At 34.5% G+C, this 23,409-nt stretch overlaps 3 protein-coding genes across 3 annotated transcripts; 1 reads left to right on the top strand and 2 right to left on the bottom strand.

Moving 5' to 3' along the window:
- Positions 1-954: 954 nt before the first annotated feature.
- Positions 955-1,737, bottom strand: LOC138905304 (uncharacterized). Its single transcript, XM_070193815.1, has 2 exons — positions 1,435-1,737; positions 955-1,350 (listed from the first exon to the last, which is right to left on the bottom strand). The coding sequence occupies exons 1-2, from the start codon at positions 1,735-1,737 to the stop codon at positions 955-957; spliced, it is 699 nt and encodes a 232-aa protein (XP_070049916.1).
- A 4,289-nt stretch (positions 1,738-6,026) lies between these two features.
- LOC104097145 (lysine histidine transporter 1-like) lies at positions 6,027-10,109 on the bottom strand. Its single transcript, XM_009603668.3, has 8 exons — positions 9,834-10,109; positions 8,445-8,602; positions 7,932-8,336; positions 7,033-7,426; positions 6,822-6,927; positions 6,653-6,744; positions 6,495-6,563; positions 6,027-6,393 (listed from the first exon to the last, which is right to left on the bottom strand). Exons 1-8 carry the CDS (start codon positions 9,876-9,878, stop codon positions 6,295-6,297), a joined length of 1,368 nt encoding a protein of 455 aa, XP_009601963.1. The 5' UTR covers positions 9,879-10,109; the 3' UTR covers positions 6,027-6,294.
- Positions 10,110-19,521: 9,412 nt separating this feature from the next.
- Positions 19,522-22,181, top strand: LOC108945321 (uncharacterized mitochondrial protein AtMg00810-like). Its single transcript, XM_018771152.1, has 2 exons — positions 19,522-19,696; positions 21,877-22,181. The coding sequence occupies exons 1-2, from the start codon at positions 19,522-19,524 to the stop codon at positions 22,179-22,181; spliced, it is 480 nt and encodes a 159-aa protein (XP_018626668.1).
- The last annotated feature ends 1,228 nt before the right edge of the window (positions 22,182-23,409 follow it).

The raw sequence follows: 23,409 nt of genomic DNA, 5'->3' as shown, positions 1-23,409 counted from the left end.
AATTTAGCTGGTGTTGCTAAGTTGTTATAGGAAGTTTTATGAATGAAGTTTGGGGGGCAGCTAAACTGTATATAAATTGTATAGCGACAGTCTATTTTGTATAATTTTGTATAGTAACAGTCTTTTTGTATATGTTTTGTATAGTGACATCTATTTTGTATAGTGACATCTATTTTTGTATATTTTTTGTATAGTGATATCTATTCTGTATATTTTTTGTATAGTCACAGTCTATTGTATGTAAATTGTATATACAATAGTGACGATCTATTTTTTATTTTTTTGTATAAATATACAAGTTCTATTTTGTATATTTTTTTGTATAGTGACAATCGTTTTTGTATATTTTTTGTATAGTGACATTTATTTTGTATATGTTTTGTATAGCGACAGTTTATTTTTTTATTTTTTGTATATGAATAAAATATTATATATAAATTATATAGTTACAGTCTATTTTATATATTATTTTTTTGTATAAATATACAAGTTCTATTTTGTATATTCTTTGTATAGTGACAGTATTTTTTGTATATTTTTTTGTATAGTGACATCTATTTTGTATATATTTTGTATAGCGACAATTTATTTTTTTATTTTTTGTATAGGAATAAAATATTATATATAAATTATATAATTACAGTCTATTTTGTATATTATTTGTAAAGTGATATTTTTTTTTGTATATATTTTGTATATTTTTATCTATTTTGTATAAGTTTTTGTATAATGACATCCATAATAGTATTTGGAATAAAATTTCTACCAATACTTTCATTACGACAAAAAGTAGCATCTTTATTCATACATCAGAGAGAATCTGATTGCAAATCTCATTATTTTTTTATTATTCTAATTGTAATATTCACAAGGAAAAATGTTACAAAATACTAAATTATTGATGGTCATCTACTAGTTGTCTTGAGTATTCCTGCATGTTCTTCTATTGTGTTCTTATTTTCCACACAGTCCACGGATAACTGTTTCAGTATACAGATATTCATAAAGTCCCTTGCGTCGCGACTTCGTCGGTCTTCCTGATTTTCCCTTTACTATCGGTGGTAGCACCACATTATCTAACACTTCTGTTGGAAGGTCCCATGTAGTTTCATCTGGAAGTGGATTAACTGGCACTTCATATGTCTTCTTAAAGTATTGGTTGGTGTAATAGGAAGAACAATATTTGGGTGCTTCTATGTGTGTATAGTCCAATACTGCCATAGCATATGGACAAGGAATCTCATCCACTTGAAATTGTTTATACGAGCATTCTCTTTTTTGCAAGCATACTATGTTCCGCCTTTGTTCAGCATCTATTACTACATATACATAATCGGTTGAAGGCCTCACCTAAATTTAAATAAACATCATTAGTAAAATAGGGATATGACAAGTATTAATGTATGAAGTAAGACATGATAAAAGAATATTTACCGTCATCTTCTGCGACAAATAGTTATTTTCCTTCAGTACTTCGTTATATTTTTTTTCTAGGCCAGTAAATGTACTCATTGCAGTCATTCTATTTGTATTATTCCATTCCATAACCAAATTCATCATGTAATCTAGCAAACTCATGATTGGTAGCTCTCTTGCCTCTCTGTTTCTTGCATTGAGTAACTCGACAATATTTGAAGTCATCGCCATGGATCTATTAACAGTGGAATGCGCTATGGACCATTTTTCAAAACCAACTTGGAACAGGTAACCCCTTACCCTCTTATCAATGCTGTCCATATCTTGCATGAGGTGATTAAAATCTTCAATTTTGTATGCTCTGGCCATTGCAAAAAAAAACTTCTCTCAGCCGGTCATGGTTCTTCTTGAACTGCTTCTTTATGTTATTCCAAAGATGAAAGATGCATACACAGTGAGATACCTCTGGATACACAATTGAAGCACCCCTCAATATGCTTGCATGATGAACGGATACGATGCACATGCTTTCTCTTTCCCCAAAAGCCTGTCTAAACATTTCAAAAAACCATCCCCAGGAAGTATCATTTTCAGAATCGACAACAGCATATGCTAATGGAAAAATTTTACCTGGTTAGGCAAATAAGAAAGCATCCACATGTTATTTTTGTTATATACGGATAAGAGCTATCTATACCATATATAATTATTATATTAGTCTGCGACATATTCACCTGCCGCATTTTGTGCGCTAGCTGTTAACATTGTTCCCCTGTGTGATGATTTGAGGAATGTCCCGTCAACCACTACAATAGGATAGCAGTATTTTCATCCTATGATTGATGCATTTAGTGCGACAAAAATATACATGAAGCGCCCGTTCTCTGATTTATGTAATATTGTGACAGAACCAGGATTTGTCATATTTATCATATACAAGTGACCCGACAGTTTACTATAAGATTCGCGTGGTATCCCTCTTAGCAGTTCAAACGCCTTTTCCTTTGTTCTATAAGCTTTTACGTAACTCATATTAATCCCATACTATTGTTTCATGTCGCTCATGATGTCTGACGGAGTGTATATTGTTTTTGGATTGGCATATTTATTACAAATCATTTTTGCAATGGCTGACGAAGTAGCATGACGTTGTAAAAACAGTCTACTCATCTCTGGGCAAGTGTGAACATCATTGGACCGTCTAACCTTGAAGAAATTTGATTTGTGTAGACTTGACGATCTAAGACTCCATTTATAACTTTTATCCACGCATTTAAGACAATACCTATTTAATATATAGTGTTATGATAATGCACTTCTTCAGATTTTTACACTTGTGTCTCTAATAAACAAGCAGTATGTATATGCAATCTCATTATACAATAATACAAGCAGTATACACACAATTACAGAGAAGTTCAATCTCATACGTAGAAATCATACCTTGTTGTAGATGATCTATCCAATATAAATTGATATTTTTCTCGTATTGCGTATGCTTCATTACACTAATAAGTGTATCTTTGTCCCAATATAACTGACCTTCTGCAATTTCTTCATGTTGTGGATAGTCTATTATACAATTTCCCTTTATTATTTCAAATTTGTCTTCTTTTCCATGATTATCCATCATCTCAACAATATTAGTTCCGTGTACTTCTTCTACGTTCTGACATAGTAAACCAGCTGAAGTTGTTACGAGTAAGTTGCCACCCAAGTATGAACTTGAATATGAGCATTTAGCACTTGAATACAAAGTTTTCAACGTTATGCATAATGGATATTCAGTGATATCCAGATTTTTCTTTTTCATCTCCATATACAAGCGCACACCCATATCATTATATATTGAAATTGCTATATAGCCATCCTTCACTTTATATTTTATCTCCATCGCACTTGTAATTGAATCTATATCCAATTGCTTGTATATCTCATCAATAAAATACTCATAGCTATATCCTGAATTGATCAGCACGCCATTAAAAAGGAAATTAATAAATTTACTTTCACTTACCCATTCACCACTGTGTTGAAGTAAAATCAAAATCAAAATTAGAACAGTAGTTCCAACATTCACAATCTCCATAGACATTAGTTGAGTTTGTCGATTTTGTATCAATTTCACAATTTAAGATCAAAATCTCAACTCTATTAAGCTGATTGTAGGCAGCAATTGAGCAAAAACTTTGAATTTCACCGTGAATTTTTTGAAGCTCTTCTCTGGGTTTAATCTTCAGAAACCCTAGAATTTTTTTGACAATGTGAATAATTGGGAGACTTTTATAGTGTTTGGAGATTGAAGATCCCATACTGAACGCGTGAATTTAGGTAACAAAATCAATTAGGAATGCTTTCCTTTTCGTTTGAGTTGAGCGTATGGTTTCAGCTTTTTCACTTGCTAGCCATTATTATTATTTTTAGGCTATGACTTGTAAAGGGCTATTTTGTGGCTATTAGATGATATAAGTTTGGCCCTAGTAGCTACAAATGAACTTCACTCTTTTAAAAAGTGGGTCATGGGTCGGGTATAGATATTTTGGGTCATGGGGTGGGCTAATAAGTGGATGTGGGGTGGGTTTTCATTTAAGCTAATAGAAAATTGACATATAATAAGTAATAAAACTTTTTCTTAATCAAATTAGGGCTGTTAGTTTACAGGGTATGACCGGGTCAGAAAGTTTACGTTAGGGGCATTTTTTACAAAATAGTTGGACTAGGAGTATTTTAAATCAAAGCGAATAGGTTAGAGACAGTTTTGGCCCTTTTCGGTACGATTTTTGATGTACAAATGCAATATTTTAGTTTATTGATCATTATAGGTTAGGAAAAGTATCAATTAATCTGTGGCTCTATAAAGAAAGTTACTTTAAGCATTTCAAATTTTCACACCGTTTAAATTTTATTCTATGTACTTGGAGAAATTCTTGCAACAAAAAAATTAAACTGAAAGCATGTTCAGTATTCATATCTACATTTATGTTTAGGAATTAGGATCAATTAAAAAGTGGTAAAAAAGGAAAAAGAATCAAGTGGCTGAATTATGTAACAGGAGATAGAGAAAAAATTTTATATGTTAAAATTTTCCAATTGTCTAAGTAGTTTGTAATGGCTAATTTTGGGTGCTAATTGACACATAAGCCCTTCAGTTTTTATTTTTAATGTTGACTTGTTGTGTACTCATTAGGTTTCAATGGTGCCTTTTTTCACCTTTGGTCACTTATTTATTGACTTATGCATGTGTACTATAACGGTGTATAACAGTGTACAATTTACGAATATTGAGTAGAAAAAGTAAATAGTAAATTCAGCCGATTATTTATGTAAGGATCACAATTATATGTATAATAGCCGTCCACCAGACTGCTTAAAGTAATAAAATATATGTATAATATGTGTATAACTATATATACTCCATGTATAATCTAGGATTACTGACTGGAAAAAGTAAATAGTGGGCTATTCGTGTAAAGATCCCAAAAATATGTTATTTGATGGACATGATATAGATATTTTTTTATCCACATGTGTGTTTACACCTAATTAAATAATTGAACTTAAGAATCAACAAATCATGAAAATGCATGTTAATGTGGACAAGTAAATAAATGAAAGCCCACGCATTTACACAAATGGAGAATGTAAGCTGTATTCAGTGGCGTAGCCACGTACATGGAATGGTGGTCAGTTGAACACATTTCACCGAAAAATCATAATGTGTATACAAAAAATCACCGCGTATATAAATTAAACGTTACTTTGATAAATGATATACAAATATACAAAGCATGTTGATGTCCCCTGTTTTCTTTGTGAATTAGGACTGCTTGTTTATGTGTACTGCTTTCTTAGACATAGGATCTAAGGTTGAAGCATGATAAAAATTTATTTACACTTAGGGTTTACATTAATCTAATAAATACTTGACACATATTTTCACAATTATTATTATTATTATCAATAAATCAAAGTTAATTCATATACATTTTCACCTTAATTTAACACTTACTATAGTAGATTAGCATAAATTGTTGTAGTGCAGGTAAGTTTTTACCGGCAGGATCCTTTGACCACTTCAATCAACTTACTTGGATATCTTTAACTTGATATAGATTTGGTGTTGACAAGTTCATCTTAAGAGTCCCCTACCGTCCCTGGTTTCTGTTTCTTACGTAGGGGAATGGGCTTGAAGTCTAAGTTCTTGTATTCTTGACATTTATTAATCAAGAAAGACACGCAGCATCCATTAGTTGAATTTTTTGACTTGTTGAGTATGTTATAGCAGAATGGAGGAGGAAAGGAACAATCAGATTTCCATGTAACTAGTTTTGAGATTGAGGTGATACCACATTGGATGAGTGTAATACCAAGAATCGTTGAGAACGATAAAATACTAAAGTACATATCGAATTACTAGAATAGAGATTTGGATTACCTTCGTAGAGATTGAATTAACTCAGTAGAGATTGGATTATTCGCACAAAAGTCTTCCTACAAGGGATGCTAGACGAACTTAATTGGTAAATCTTGGCTTAAAAGACTAAAGATTGAATCCAAAGTCTAGAATGCCTACGATATCTTAGATGATTTATTAGAAAGAAAGAGAGAAATTGAGACACCCTAAGATGCCATTTGACAATGATTTCGATATCAATATGATATTAACCATAACTTTACACATGAAGAAAACCTATACTGTAAAAGGTTTAAGCCAAAACACACCAACGCAGTATCTAGCCAGAAATTTCTTTCCGATAATAAAACATACTCCACTTCTATATAAGAAATTTAATCAGTTTCCTCTCGTTTGGCATAATCGTCGCCATTTTCTTGGACTTGAATAATGATACAAACTTCTCCTTACCAAGAAGGAGATGCCTAATTGTAAAATTTGTAGGTCTTGGCTTGTACTATGATGGATCTCAAACCACCAATTGGTGCTAAAACCATCAATAAAACTCCAAAAATTATGCAAATCTGTCATAAAAAGAACATAGTAATTGTCATTTTCAAGTGTATAAAAGGCAAAATCACAAAATTGAAACTACCAACGGCAGATTAATTAAGTTGCACCATACCCAATTAGCAATCCAAGAGAGACTCCATCTCCTTGGCTTGTAGATTGCAAGCCACATAATGCAAGGGAGCTGAAGAAACAAAAAACAAAGTTTCCCAATAAGACATCTGAAATCTACACTACAAAGAGATTGGAAAAAATCTTTTGTAAATTACGTACAAAATATGTTGTTGGTGCAAAAGCAAATCCTCCAAAAAATCCAAGAAGCCCCCCGAAGAAAGGGAAGGTGATTCCAACAAACATTGTGAAAGCTGCAATAAGTCCAAAGGCATTAATATAAGTTCTAAGTACTTAAAATTTTTGTAGTAAATGAAGGCAAGTAACATACCAACATAAATGTTTCTGGTAACAAATCGCAGGTACCAAGTAGGACTGAACCTAAGTTTCTTAACAAGCACAGTCTCGAGCATGTCAAACACTGGCATTGCATAGATCTACAACATCATAAGATAAACAAAAACATTTTGTTAGGTAAAGGTGTACTCGTGCAACTAAACATAACTGAAACTTTCCGACTCAGATCAGAACATTGATCATACCTGATAGCTCCCAATAACGTGAACGACGACAAACATGTTAGCCATGGCAATTAGCCATGTAGGTTTGTTCAAAGACACGAGAATGTTGTCTTCTACAGAATTCCCAAACATCCAATAGCCAATAAAAGCAACAGGGAAGTAACAGAGAGCCACAACTATGTAAGCAACAACAACTCCTCTCCACATAGGTATTTTCGAAGGTTTCTCAGGTGTTGAAGGGATCGTAGCTTGAATCTCCAAAACCACGTTATGACCCGCATATGCAAAAGCCACTTCTCCCAATCCACTCAGAAAGTTGAAAACAGTTCCTGACGTGCTGTGAGCCTTGTACCCGTAATCTACATCCGGTTGTACACCCTTCTTTACTGATGCCCCCCAAGCAATTGTAGAATAACTTCATCGTCCGACACAAAAAAAAAAACACGTTAATAAAAGTATCAACATTTAAAGAAGTGAACAAATAAGCGAATTTCTAACTTATTTTAGTAGCTTTTATGTAGGGCCTTTTGTCTACTGGCAGGGGCGAAGCCACCTTTTGCTAATGATCACCCTTCGTCGAAATATTATGAAAAATTACACTATGTATATAAGTAAAGTATTAATTTTTAGATGTATAAAACATATATTGACACCCTTTGCTGGGATTTTTTTTTTTACTTCTTTAAAGTCTGAACAACCTTGGAAAAAATTTCTGGATTCCCCACTGCCTATTTGGTTTAGTCGAATCTTATTCTAGAGGAGGTCAGTGGGTTCACCGTTTATTTTTCCTACCCAATATACATAAAATATACATTGATCATACATGGTTATACGCATATTATACCTATCTTATACATGATTGAAATGTTAATGAAAAAAAGAAGAAGAAGAAACAGTAAGCTAAAGATAAATTTCTATACCTTAGGGACATTACTGCAGCTGCCAAAGAGACACCAGATATGGAATTGAAATTGGGAAGATGGGAGAGCACAAAATGAACAGAGGCAAAGATCATGATGAAGTAGGAAAGTTTAATATCTTTGGTGCAATGGATATTGTCTTCGTTTTTTGTGCAAACCAATTCGTGGACCTTCATTAGTGATCTTCCTCCGGTTACCATATAAACAATGTCAACACCAACTTCAACAATTAATTGTTGTGGCACAACAATCCATAGGCCAAGTTTTTCTCCAAAAGCATGTTGTCCCAATTCATGATATCTATCGAAACGTTTCCCTGGAACCATTTCGTGCATCTCAACCATTTGCCATAGTGTGTACAAAGTAATAATCCAAGATACTACCATCACTGTTACACCAGGTCCCCTGAAATTACAGTACTGTCAGTGTATATAACTTAAATCCAATGTTGATATCGTATAGCAATGTTGGTAACTTTTAAATGTTAAAAAAGATAAAAAGAGAGTATTGTACCATCCAAGCTCTGCCATGGCATAAGGAAGACTGAGAACGCCAGCTCCAACCATAGCAGTAACATTGTGAAATGCGGAATACCACCATTTCGCATTCCTAGAGGAAGTAATAGGGAGCCACGCATCGATTGCCTTCTCTTCTGCAGTTCTTGTATCGACCTGTCATTTGATTATAGTTCCAATTCTAAGTTGAATTTTACAAAGATTTGAACATAAAGCTGAAGACGATAAACACAGTGCAGTAGCACACCAAAAAATATAGTAAAAAATATGGCAAGTAATTTACTACAATCAGTTAATTACACTATTGCGTATCAATTTATTTTTACATTGTCTGTGCATATAACTTAAGTTTGAAAAGTAATTGCTTTAAACAATAAATGCAATGAGAAAGAAACTTCCCAAGACTTCATAGGTATGTAGTTTGCAGACTGCAGAGCCACTCAAAGGATATTTTCGTGATATTCAAACCTAAGTAACAGATAACTTTGTTTCAGTTTTTCCTATTCCATTTTTTAAACCATTTTTTCATCTAAGAAAAAATAAATAAAAATTTCCCCAATTCTGATTGTTGCAAATGGATACAGATGCAAAGCAACGTGAAATTCGGCTTAACATTCTGGAAAAAGACAAACGGATTTTAAATCCATAATCCATGTGACCCACTAGTAATAAACTAATAGTGCTTCTTATTAGCAGTTTGTATAGTATGGAAAGTCAACTGAAAAGTTGAAATGATTTGCTTATCGCACGTCTCTACCAATTTGCCGTGTATTTAACGTCGTTATTAATTTTTTTTTTTTTGAAGTACCCTACTCATCTAACGTGATGTACACACATGCACGTCAACCATTTAACACATAGCTTAAACTTAATTTAAAGGTCGAAATTAAATCACCATATTTGAAGGAAAAAAAAAATAGAAATGATATAAGTTTGACTGGTTCAAAATTGATTCTAGACCACCAAACAAACAAGAAAAAGGTAGGAAAGTTCACATTTTTCTCATTAACCAAAGCATCTTTATTTCGTAACCCGAACAGAGAAAAAGCTGGAAACAATAAATGAACACAGAAATTAGAGACAGGTTTACTTCAAGATCTAAAAAAACTCAACCAAGTTTTTCAAATATTTAGCAAATCTCAAACAATATTTATGTAAATTCTTGATATCCACGTCATATAAATTTTTATATAAGATTTTTTTATCTATCAAATAAACTAAATGATATATAACTACATGTAACTCGATCATGTCGAAAATGTAGGAAGAATAATCAAAAATAAGGAAAGCTAACAGGTAAAATATACTTAAGTATAAAAATGTATATAAGTTAAATTCGTACATGTTTTGCAGAGAGACACAGAGAAAATTAAAGAGAGAGACTTACCTTGTCATTGTTGTAGTTGGGATCTGAGGGAGCTTGAGTTCCCATGGCTACAGGTTGTGGAATTGTGATTGTAGAAATTAAACTTCCCAAAATTTAAAAAGGGAAGAAACCGAGGAGACGAAGGGGACAGAAAACTGAAGACTATAGAATGAAAAACGGAACACTACGAAAAATATCGAAGCTGTGTGTCTTATATAAACAAAACTGCATATACTCTTAGCTGTCAAAATTATTATGAATTCTCAGTCGTTAGCTGGTTTCGAGTATTTAAAATGGGGAAAATAAATCCAGATAGGAGGACCTGCTATATATAAATTAACAAGTAGAGATTGAAGGTGACGTTTTTGTTTGACTTTGAATTTTAGAAAAAAATACTAGTAGTCATTAACGAAGGCGATGAATTTGATACTACTATATACTACAAGTTGCCATCAGTCTCTTTGCTATTTGCTTATACTAACTATTTTGACTCAAGAGTTGTTTTCTGTATAAGTCTCCTACGAAAATTCCACGAACTTTGCATTACTCATTTTATTCTCCGGCCTGCAACTATTTGTTACAAGTTGTATCATATAATGTTTTGTATGTTACAAAAAATATATTCATACTAACTCAATTAATTATTGCCTTTACAATATACAGGTGATTCCGTGATAATGAAGGAGAAATTCCTGCGTTCATACTCAATTTAATAAATAACTGAGATATACACATCATGCCTCAAAAATTCAGTTTTGATATTTTTAAACGCAAAGAAAATAGAATATATATATATATATACAAAATCATAATTTTCTTAGTCTCCAATTTCTTAATTACATGTCACGACCCAAAATTTCTCCGAGTAAGTCATGATGACACTTAGTATCTAAAATTAGGTAATCCTAACACATGCTGGGCACTAATGGAATTTAACTAACTTAACTACAATAAATTAAATAATTTCCGTAACAACATAGTCAAACCAACAACAAACAACAACAACATACCCAGTATTATCCCACACCGTGGGGTCTGGGAACATAGTCAAATCAACCTCAGTTAAAAAATTCCAAAACCAGTAGTACAAGTCACAAGCCTTCTAAGGGTAAATATAAATAAGGAGTACATTATTGTTCCGGAATAATAGGAGACAATGAAAATAAAATACAACAGAAAGTGACTTCGGGGTCAGTGAACGTCGAACAAGTATACCTCGAAGTCTCCAACAATGCAGACATAGGTCTCCAACCAACTCAATCATAAGTACCTGGATCTGCACAAAAATGTGCAGAAGCGTAGCATGAGTACACCACAGCGGTACCAAGTAAGTATCAAGCCTAACCTCGGTAAAGTAGTTACGAGGCCAGGTCAAGATACCTACCGGACATGATAAAACCTGTGCAGGATATGACGTAAAACTAACAAGGAAGGAATATCAATATAATGCCAAAAACATAAAGATTTCAAATCACCATCCATAATGAAAATAAGGGGAACATGAATGGCAACGAGAACAACCAAGTAATTAAGCAACAACATAGTCGGGGTATAGATGAAATATGAATGTGTTCAAGTAAGGGCAACCGATGACAACTCAGTCAATCAAATCATTCTAAATGCACAAATTTCAATAAGAATTACCTCGTGTATTACAGCTTGTAATCTCAGATTTTTAGTCACAACTTCCAAGCCTTACACACATGGCAATTTGTGCCCATATTTTTTCGAATCACTTTCGCACGGCAAAATTCACGTGCTACCATGTATCTTGTGCCCGTATCAAATACTACTTTTAAATATTTATGAGATTTAATCGCATACATTAAAGCACAATAACACCTAGTAATAAGTAGGAAATCAATTGAGAAAAATGAGTTTATTTTTTTTGAAATCATTTGTGTGAAGGAAATAATATTTTCAATTAAAATAAAGCATTGGGTAAGATACTCATTGAATATAGAATTTATTAAATTAAAACATAATAACAATTCATTTTCAAGTAAGGTAGAAACATCAGATTGGGTAAGGAGATTTAGTTGAGAAATCGATTAATGTGAAAATGGCGACTATTAAAAATAGTAAGGTATCGAATGAAACAACGAGTTATAACCTAAGAGCCACATAAGGTAAGTATGTTATTAAATTCTTTTATTTAAAACTGTTATGTTACTAACAACTCAGCAAGACATGAGATAATGACTCAGCGTAATAAATTCATCTTAAAAATTTAATTCATCAAAATAATAGTAATACGAAAAGAAATCAGGAAATGACGCCAAGGCGGTAAATCAATGAAAATAGCACAATCCTCAAAAATCAGTAAAAACCAGAAATACCAATCATCAGAATCTCATACGAAAGAACTGAAACCAACACAATACAACAAGGAATACAAAACACATAAAATATTGCGACGTGCAACCCGATCCCACCGTACATCACTATCCACCCTTATTCCACCATGTAAATATCAATAATAATAAATAAATATATGTTGCAGCGCGCAACCCTATCCCACCATATCATCAGAGTCAATATCATAATTCACCCTTATTTCACCATATTAATTCTCCCTTATTTCACATGTTGCGGCATGCAACCCGCTCCCATCGTACAATATCAATATCACAATATAAATGTCCTCCCTTATTTCACTTGTTGCGGCATGCAACCTGATCCACCATAATTTAAATCAACAACAACAATTCAATAACTCAATTTACAGGAATTTCTACAATCAAGGGTTTGTGTACACGACAATAAAGGAACCACGTAAAATCAAAGGAATACAACAAACTTTACAAAAATGACAAGACAAGTAAAGTACGTGATAACTAAGGTGTACAATCACAACAATTATGGCAGGTAGCAGATAAGCACAGAGTCATAGAATTAACTCAAAAATTAAGAGGCCGTGATACAATAAGGAAGGCAGCATCTTCAACTAAAGCATAAGAATGCAAAATATCAAGTAAAGGTATGTAAAGTATATAGATACTCGAAAGCCGGTCAATTACCACATATAGGTTGGGTACCCACTTATCACCTCGCGTACATGGCTTTCACATAACACAAATAACACAATTATCTCAAATCATAAGGGGTAGTCCCCCTCCCTCCTCCCTCCCCCCCCCCCCCCCCCCAAAAAAAAAAAAAATTAGGCCGATACTCTAAAATGGCCTTCTCGCGTGAAGCGGCCTCCGGACGGATCAAATCTAGCTAAAATAATATCATAAAATAATTAAAATTCATAGGAAATAATTTCGGATAATAAAACGTCGACTTTTAATTTTATACTAAAAAGTCAACCCCGGACCCGCATCTCGGAACCCGATAAAAATTCACGAAATTCAAACACTCATTCTGATACGAGTCCAGCCATATCAAATTTATTAAATTCTGATATCGGATCACCTTTCAAATCTTCATTTTACATCTTTGAAAGGTTTAACATTTTTTTCTCAATTTCTTCCATTACATTCACAAATAAATGATGAATATAACCATGAAATCATTAAATATAATTACTTTCGAATATAGTACACTTAACCAAATCAAACTCGTGAAGAACTCCTCCAGAATCGCCCAAAATCGAGCTCCAAAATCCAATAATGAACAAAAATACTAAACCTTCGAATATATGTTCTGCCCAGCACTGTTCGTCTTTGCAAATAGTAGGTCGCGTCTGCGGCAATTTTCTTGCTTATGCGAAAACAGCTTGGCCTAGCAACCCTTGCACCTGCGGAAAAATTTCACTTTTACGACGTTGGAGGTGCGAGGCTATTTCCCGCTTATGTGTAACCTTCCGCTCATGCGTTTTCATTCATCGCACCTACGATGTCGTAGGTGCGCACAATTGCTCGCTTCTGCGAGCTTTACCCTTGCAGTCCACTTTTGCTTCTGTGACCAGTATGCCGCATCTGCGACCAACCCTTCGCAGATGCGGACACACCAGAATAGGCGTGCCGAGCCTTAGCCAAAATGATCCCATCGATCCGAACCTCGTCCAAAACTCACGCGAGCTACTTGGGATCCCGTTTGAATATACCAACAAGTTCCGTAACATAACACATACCTACTCGAAGCCTCAAATCACAGCAAATAACGTGAAATTATGAATTGCACTTCGAATCGAACTTATGAATTTTTAAATCTTTCAACTTCTATAATTTGCGCTGAAACATATCAAATTGATTCGGAATAACCTCAAATTTTGCACACAAGTCATAAATGACATAACGAAGCTATTCAAATTTTCGGAATCAAAATCCGAGCCTGATATCATCAAAGTCAACTCCCGGTCAAACTTATGAATATATCAAAATTTTAACTTTCTAATTTTCGCCAAAATGCTTCAAATTAACCTACGGACCTCCAAATTCAAATATAGACGCACGCCTAAGTCTGAAATCACCATGCAAAGCTATTGAAATCATCAAAAACTGAACTCAACCACATACGCAAGTCATAGTACATAATATGAAGTTGCTCGAGACCTTACGCCACCGAACGAGATGCTAATTTCCAAAACGACCGGTATGGTCGTTACATTATAAAATAACATATTATATAGTTATAATCAATTAATTAAAAGAAAAAAGCGCACATATATAGAACGTTATTAAGAAATAATCGCATTAACTCCTTTGGATCCTTTTGTAATTTGCCTTCGATCTACTATAAAAGATATCACATTCTGAAAATGTATTGAAGCATTTTCTCTCTACAAAACTTTCGTCATATTTGTAGTTCCTCTCCTTTCAATCTTTTACAGTAATGAAGACTTTATTAGAAAAATGAAAAGTTGAATGTTCTCCGATTAATGCAGTAATTTGTTAGTCACTGAGGCATACTCGTGACCCTTATCTATTGGTCCTCACTCCTCTCATTAATAGTTATTCAAATGAGGAAGATGTCGAAGCTTGAGACTGAAATTGCAGTGCTACTTATTAGTATGTATTGTACGCGTACACCCCCAATTCAAAATCTCGTTTTCCTTGTATTTTCTCGCTTATTCAACCTTAGTTGATAATATCTTATCAACGTAAGTTTCTTCGTAGTTGCCTCTCCCTCTTAAATGTTAATTTTTTTTTCTTTTTTATTTTCTTCGTAGTTGCCTCTTAAATGTTAATTTTCCTTTTTTCCCTTTTTTTCTATTTCCTTAACAGTTAATTTACTCCAGTTAATTCGATGAGGACAAAATAGAGTTGCAGTGGAGTGATAAACTACAAGAAAATCATAAATTTATTAAAAAATATTTGTGATGGATTTGCGACAATTTTAACTTAGTGACAAAATCATCAATTTGAGACGGAGTTGACAGAGTTGTTTCGATTTTATTCTTACGTCACAATTTTTCTGGCACATGAATTTGTGGCAAAACTGTAGCGAATTTTTTGTCACAAATATTATTGTTATAGTGTTATAGCTCTATCCTACACCATATACGTATAGAGTTTAATAAAGACACTCACCTCACAAGTAGAAAAAAAAAAAGACCACGACATTTAATTCTCTGGATATTATACATTTGTGGTTGCATCAATATTGTTTTACTTTGTTATCTTCGTTTAGTTTAATTTTGTTCCAGCTCAAGTTATATAGTATGTAATTATTTATGAATCAAGAGAACATTCTATCAGTTTTTCACCAGTATATTGTGCTCCACAAAGTATAAATGAGGAACAAGAGTATTTCTTTTCAAGTTTTTCTAGTCCTATGCATTTGGTTGCATGCAAGGTTGGAGCTAAAGTAGCTATGTGTTTGTTCGAATTCAGTAGCTTTTGCTTAAAAATTCATTAAATATGTTGAGAGCTATAGGCCCCACCTATTTGACTAGACTATAGTAAGAAGAGTAGCTAGTATTAGACTATACTATAGTTAGTTGTTGAATTCGTTATAACAGACACATGTATAAATAGAAGCTTAGATAATCAGATCAACATAACATTGATGAATTCTTTTTTGTGCATCACTATGAAGTAGCTGCTTCCTTCTTCTTTCTCTCATTTCCTTCTTCTCACCACCATAACTGAAGCTTCGTGACATGGTATCAGAGCTCGGTTAAATGAGTGTTAGAGCTAAGATGTGACGGATTTCTTAAGCCTCGTCTGTATTTCCTAAATCAAATTGATCAATTGGGCCAATTCTCAATTTGAATCTCACTCCTCACAAGCTAGGGTTTGGGGATTTGTTTGATTGTGCCTTGATTAACTGTAAATAGATGCATTTCTTTCAATTTCAAAAATCTCAGAGTTTCTCCTTCAATTTCTGCAACAATGTTGGTTAATGAAGAAGATGCTGATAATCAGTTCACCACTCAGACCTTCGCACAATCAATTGATCAAGTCGACCATCATCATCATCTGTACATTCACACATACTATACATAAGGTTCAGTTCTCATCTCTATTCAGCTACAAGGTTCTGAAAATCGTTGAAAATCGTGTTGCATGGTAAGAACAAATTAGGCTTTGTCTTAGGCACTTGCAGAAAGAGTAACTATGATGTTAGTCTTCATGAATGATGGGTTAGGTGCAATGCAATAATGTTAGCATGGATTATGAACACAGTGACACCAAACTTGATTAGCATTGTCATTTATGCCTCTGATGCTTATACTGTTTGGGAAGACCTAAGGGAACGATTTGACAAAGTAAATGCATCTAGAGCAGCTTATTTACATAATTAAATTGCTACCTTAACTAAAGGAGTATCCTCTGTATCTGTGTACTTCTCTCGACTATGGAAACTCTGCGATGAGTATGAAACACTCACTCCTCTACCTACATGTGGTTGTCTTGAGTCAAAGAAGCATGTAGAACACTATTAGTTTCAAAAGCTTTATCAGTTTCTTACATGTCTTAATGACTCTTATGAGAATGCCAAAAATTATGTGCTAATGACTCGACAATTACCTAACCTAAATCAAGCATATGCCATGATAATCAATGTAGAAAGTCAAAGGATTATTGGAAAAAGTGTGTATGGTTCTAATGATAACAATGAAGTTGTTGCTATGATGAGTAATAAAGCTCGAAATGGTGGTCACAATGGAGGATTCAACAACAATGGAGGATTTAACAATTATAGAGGTTTTACCAACACTAGCTATTCTGAAGGTTACAAACCTAAGAATTTCTTCAACAAATCAACAATTCAGTGTGACTACTGTAAGTGTAAAGGCCATACAAAGAAAAACGGTTTCAAGCTCCATGGATATCCTAATGATTTCAAGAACAAGAAAAGATGAGGAGGTTTTAATGCTCAAACAAACAATGTGAATCACAATGAGAACAACTATAGGAATCTAGCCTCAAAAACACAAGGCAACCAGTTGAACTGTGCTACTCCAGCTCAGTTCTTTACTCTAGAACAATACCAGTAAATTATGCAGATGCTGAAAAAGGGCATGGATACTAAACCTATTGCTAACTCAGCTACTGCAGGGACAACATGTATACTACATGCTTTCATGTCTACATTGGTGTATCATAATTAGATAGTAGACATAGGAGCATCTAACCACATGGTACATAGTTTAACTTTATTGGATTCCTATGAAGAAGTATCAGAGAAGGATAAAAATAAAGTACATTTGTCTACTGGTGAACAAGCTTCTATTACACACACTGGGATTGATTCTTTCTTCAGAAATAAGAAAATTCAGAATATACTTCATAGTCCAGACTTTAAGTATAACTTGCTCCCAGTGTCTAAAATCACAAAAGAGTTAAGGTATTGGGGAACTCCCAGTGTCTTTCCTGGCTTTTGTGTCTTTCAGGAACTCTTCAGTGCGAAGGTATTAGGGATTGGTAGAGAAGAACTTGGACTCTACATCCTCAAGGCTGCAGATAGACAAATCCCTGAACATCATATACCCCCAATTGTAAATACCATTGTTAGTATAAATAAGAATGTTAGACTGAATAATACAAGTCTTTGTAATGATTTATCTTTGTGGCATAGGGGGCAAGGACATGCTCCTCTAAAGGTACTGCAGAAACTACATAGTCTTCATGAGTTACATCTAACTGATCATTAGTATTGTACGGTATATCCTATTGCAAAGCAATCAAGGTTACCCATTCCTCTTAGAACCACTTGTTCTACTTCTATTTTTGATCTTGTGCATACAGATGTTTGGGGTCCATATAGACTACCAACTCATGACAACTAGAGATATTTTTAACCTTGGTGGATGATTTTTTTGAATATATCTGGACTACTAAGGCAGATACTATTGTAGTATTGAGGAACTTTCTTACAATAGTGTCAAATCAGTTTAGGACTGCAATAAAGTGCCTCATAACTGACAATGGCACTGAATTTGTGAATGATCAAGTTCATTCTCTGTTGTAAAGTCTGGGAATCCTTCATCAAAGTTTTTGTGTTTATAGACCCCAACAAAATAGGGCGATGGAGAGAATAATACTATCTTAGATATAGCTAGAGCACTCAGATTTCAGCCTTTATACCTCTGAGATTTTGGGATGAGTGTGTGTCCACAACAATGTACTTACTGAATAGATTGCCTGCTGGACTTCTTAAAGGCAAGTCTCTATTTGAAGCCCTATTTCAGAAGATACATTTTATACAACATCTTAGAGTGTTTGGTAGCTTATTCTATGCCAAAAGAGTGCAGAAAGGGGATAAGTTCAGTCCCAGGGAAATCCCAGCAGTCCATATGGGATACTCATTTTCTCAAAAGGGCTACATTCTCTATGATCTACACTCCAAGGGCTTCTTTGTCAGTAGAGATGTTGTCTTCAAGGAAGATATTTTTCCTTTTAAGCATATGCAGTCTGGAGTCTCTCCTTTATTCCTTATACTAGAGTTCACAGATGCACAGATTAAAAAGAGTACTAGTCACCCTGCATCAGTCTCAGATTTGTCTACTCCAGGTATTCAGTGTTTGCCTTCTTCTCCTAGTCCTCTATATGATGCTCATTCTGCACCAGGCCCCTCTATTTCTTCTTCTGCACCCCCTTCCTTTCCTGAAGGGCTCTGAAGATCTTCTAGGCCTTCTAAACCTCATATTGACTATGTAGTATAGCCCAAGAAAACCACTTGTCACTATCATGTATCACATCATGTCTCTTAAAATCAGCTGTCTTCAGACTACAGGGCTTCTCTTACGACATATTCAGCTATTGTTGAACCTAGAACTTTCAAAGAAGCCAGTGCTGATCCAAAGTGGATTGAAGCTATACAAGCTGAGATTTCAGCCTTGCAAGACAATAACACCTGGTCCTTAGTTGATCTGCCTCAAGGGAAAGTTCCTATAGGGTACAAGTGGGTCTTCAAGGTTAAGTATAAGTCTAATAGTGGGGTGTAAAGAAATAAAGCTAGACTAATAGCCAAAGACTACAGTAAAGAAGAAGGCATGGATTATACAGAAACATTCTCTCATGTGGCCAAGATGGTCACAGTGAGGGTTGTAGTTGCTCTAGTTGTTGCCTCTAGCTGGTACATTTTTCAGATGGATGTCCATAATGCATTCCTTCAGGGTGACCTTCTAGAAGAGGTCTACATACAAGTTCCTGATGGCTTTTTAAGCCAGGGGGAGAATCAGAAGGTGTGTAAGCTACATATGTCTTTGTATGGATTGAAGCAAGCACCCATGCAGTGGAATCTTAAACTAACAGAGGCACTTCTAGACATGGACTTTGCTTAAAGTCACTATGACTATTCCTTGTTCACCAAAATGATAGGTGTTGATCTTGTGATCATCTTAGTCTATGTGGATAATTTGTTGGTAACTGGCAGCAATTTACTTCTCATCCAGCAGGTCAGAAAGGATTTGCAGGAGAAGTTCAAAATGAAGGATCTAGGGGAGCTGAAGTATTTCCTTGGTATTGAATCCTCAAGATTTCAGGAAGGTATTCTAATGTGCCAAAGGAAATATGTTGTTATATCCCATGTTTTCATACGTGAAAATATACCATAAGTAAATTGATGAACGCTCGAAAATGAGATATTACATCCCGTATTTTCATACGTTAAAGTTTCATCGTAAGTTAATCGACGTAAACTCGGGAATGAGATTATTTTGAGATTATAAGTATTATGATATTTCAAACAAGTGATGAGTAAATTCGGGAAGGTGAGAGGGTAAGCAAATCGAAGAAAATGAATTTTGTCGAAGTTTGACATTTTGAGATAAAATACGGTCCAAGCTACAATACCCCATATTTATGGACTAGTGCCATACAAGGTACCACATGACCATGATAGTAAGATGTATAAAGTGTGTTAAAAGTGAGTAGTATTTTAAGTAAATTGAGATAATTCTTAATTATGTGAGTAATTGATTAATTATTGGCTAATGGGAGATTAACTAGTTAATGAAGGAATTGGTGGGTGATTAATTAAGGCTTTGGATAAGCCTTAACGTGGCAGCCCATAATGTCTTGATCAAATCATATACAATGAGTCTTATTCTATGAAGCAAGATGCACATTAAGAGAGATTAGGTGGCATAATTTGGACATTATTTGGCCAAGTCATCCTTATCAAAGTGGGCCCCACACCACCAAGACTTAAAAACTTCTCTAATTCACAAAATGAAGATACTTATATCTTCTAAGTAACAGATGAGCTTTAGTAAGAAAAGTCATACAAGAATGTGATCAAATTCACAAAAATGGAGATGTTTTACATCTACCAAGTAACGATCTTCAGCAAAGGAATTCATGGGAAGTTATATGACGTAATAGTTACGGGATTTACAATTCTAAGGGAGTCCGGTATAATCTTTCTCAAGAACATCATACGGATTTTCCTTACTTCGTTTCGTCGTTATGTGTTTTATCACAAAAGACGTGTGTTAGAGGGATTGTCAAGAGAATCGGCTGAGGTATGTTAAGGCTATCTCTTCTTTCTTTTTTGGCATGATCCATACGATACAAACGAAACGAGTAAACGCATAATTTTTATAAATGACTCTATTCATAGAAATACTATGTGTGTCTATATTCTTGATTCCCCATGTGAATTATTATTATATCTTCTGTTCATGGGTCTCAGAAAATACGTATTTGATAAAGTTTATCCGAAAGGCATATTGATTTTACGATAGTCCGAGAAATCTTATTAATGTATTTCTTATGCATTTCATGCATTTATACATGTACATTGACCCATGACCAGATGGCGTTATATACGCGTATATTTTATGTATATGGGATATGGAAAAAGGTTATGGCGTTATATACGCACCACCACCTGATCAGCTGGTATACGTTGATGATTTGCCCACAGTGGCCGAGATGATATGATGGGATGCTGTCAGAGGCTTGATGATGTTATGAATGCATATACCTATGCATGGTATGACATTATAAACATTAAATGATTCATAGAGCTATTCAGACGTACATGTCGAGTCTTTTACTCCAGATTCCTCTCATGTCTATTATTTACTGATTTTCATCCCTTACATACTCGGTACATTATTTGTACTGACGTCTCTTTTTCTTGGGGACGCAACATTTCATGCCCGCAAGTCCCGAAAGACAGGTTGAGAGTCCTCCAAGTAGGCTATCAGCTCAGCGGAAGGTGTTGTACGCTCTATTTGCTCCGGAGTTGCTTATTTGGTCAGTATAATTTGGTCATATATTGATTAGTATGGCGGGGCCCTGTCCCGACCTTTATGGTATTTATCTACTCTTAGAGGCTTGTAGACATATGTCATGTACGTGAAAGATTGTATGGCCTTATCGACCTATGTTCAGTATACGAGTGATTATTTTGGTCTTATAGGCTCGTATGTCATATGTATAAGTTTGTATTACATGTTGGATCATCCAATGTTGAGTGTTTCCTCATGTTTTATTCTACTTATCTCACGACAGCCTCTCCGGCTCATTTACCTATGATAGTATGATACGAAAGATACGTTACATTGGTACTCGGTTGAGTAAGGTACCCGGTGCCCGTTGCGGCCCATCGGTTTGGGTCGTGACATATGCCCTAGAATTGGTGTCTGAACTTGGCTTACCAGCTCCTACACCTCTTTAGTTTAATTAGAAACTCACTTCTGTTGAATTTGATCAAGTAGTAAAAGACAATGACTCTGATGATGTGCAAATTGAAGAGAAGGGAAATTGTCAAAGGTTAGTTGGGAGGCTCATGCATCTAACGATGACAAGGCCATATATAGCCTTTGTAGTTCATGTACTCAGTCAGTATATGCATGTACCTAAAGCTTCTCATATGGAGTCTGCTAGAAGAGTAGTGAAATACATCAAGTCTACACCTGGACTTGGTCTGTTTATGCCAACTGGAAGTTGCAATCAACTAATAGCCTCTTGTGATTCTGATTGGGGAGCATATGTGGAGGTCAGTCACTGGATATGTAGTTAAATTTGGAGAAGCGTTGATCTCATGGAAGTCAAAGAAACAAGGGACAATATCTAGGAGTTAAGCTGAGGCGGAGTTTAGAAGCATGGCAACCATAGTAGCTGAAATTGTGTGGCTGGTAGGACTATTCAAGGAGTTAGGAGTGGATATTGTCTTGCATGTGCCTCTACACTGTGACAGTAAAGCAACAATCTAAATTGTTGCACATCTAATATTTCATGAACGGACTAAGCACATAGAAATTGACTGTCACTTTATAAGAGAAAAGCTAGTGTAAGGTCTAATTCAAACCTAGCATGTTGGAACAACAGAACAGATAGCAGATGTGTTGATAAAGGCTCTGTGCAAACCACAACATGACTACTTACTAAGCAAGCTGGGAATGAAGAATGTATTTTATCTCTATGCTTGAGAGGGAGTGTTGAGAGCTATAGGTCCCACCTATTTAACTAGACTACAGTTAGACGAGTAGTTAATATTACACTATACTATAGTAAGTTGTTGAGTTAGTTATAACAGACACATGTATATATAGTAGTTTAGATACTCAGATCAACACAACAATGATGAATTATGTTTTGTGCATTGCTACGAAGTAACTGCTTCCTTCTTCTTTCTCTCATTTCCTTTTTCTCACCGCCATAGCTGAAGCTTCGTGACAAAATATGTATAAATACTTAATTTTAAATTTAATAACTATGACGAGCAACAAGTTGCATAACAAGTTCAGAACTCATAAACTTTAAATTTTGATTTAGATATGAGTGCATGTGTTGTAATTTTATTGAGACAGCAAATCAATTTGCATGACGGTCCAAACAAGAATATTGTAGCTTAATTAAAGCAATGCGGTCTGATTCTTTTTGGATCGGCTATTTCCAAGTGGCTACACATCTTTCGATTTTCATTCTTTGTGGTCGTACGTATACTACATGTTTATATGAATTTATTTTTCTTTATTTACGATTTTAACCTTAGCCTCAGCCAAAAGGATAAGAAAAAGGTCCTATATAGTATTACTATATATATAATTTATACGAATGTGGCATGCAGTTTACTCTCTTTAACCAAACACAAGTATGAAATGTGACTTTTCTCTTCTAAAAACTTAGGATCAAAATGAAAAATCACTGTAGTGATCTTTTGGATATACCTTTGGCATTGCTTAGGGAGCAGATTAGAGATTGTAGATGCACATTTACATTAAATCAAAATTTGCTTTGTATATAAG

This window comes from Nicotiana tomentosiformis, chromosome 2 (genome assembly GCF_000390325.3).
Source record: "Nicotiana tomentosiformis chromosome 2, ASM39032v3, whole genome shotgun sequence".
Lineage (NCBI taxonomy): Eukaryota > Viridiplantae > Streptophyta > Magnoliopsida > Solanales > Solanaceae > Nicotiana > Nicotiana tomentosiformis.
This window is presented reverse-complemented; position numbering and strand designations above follow the sequence as displayed.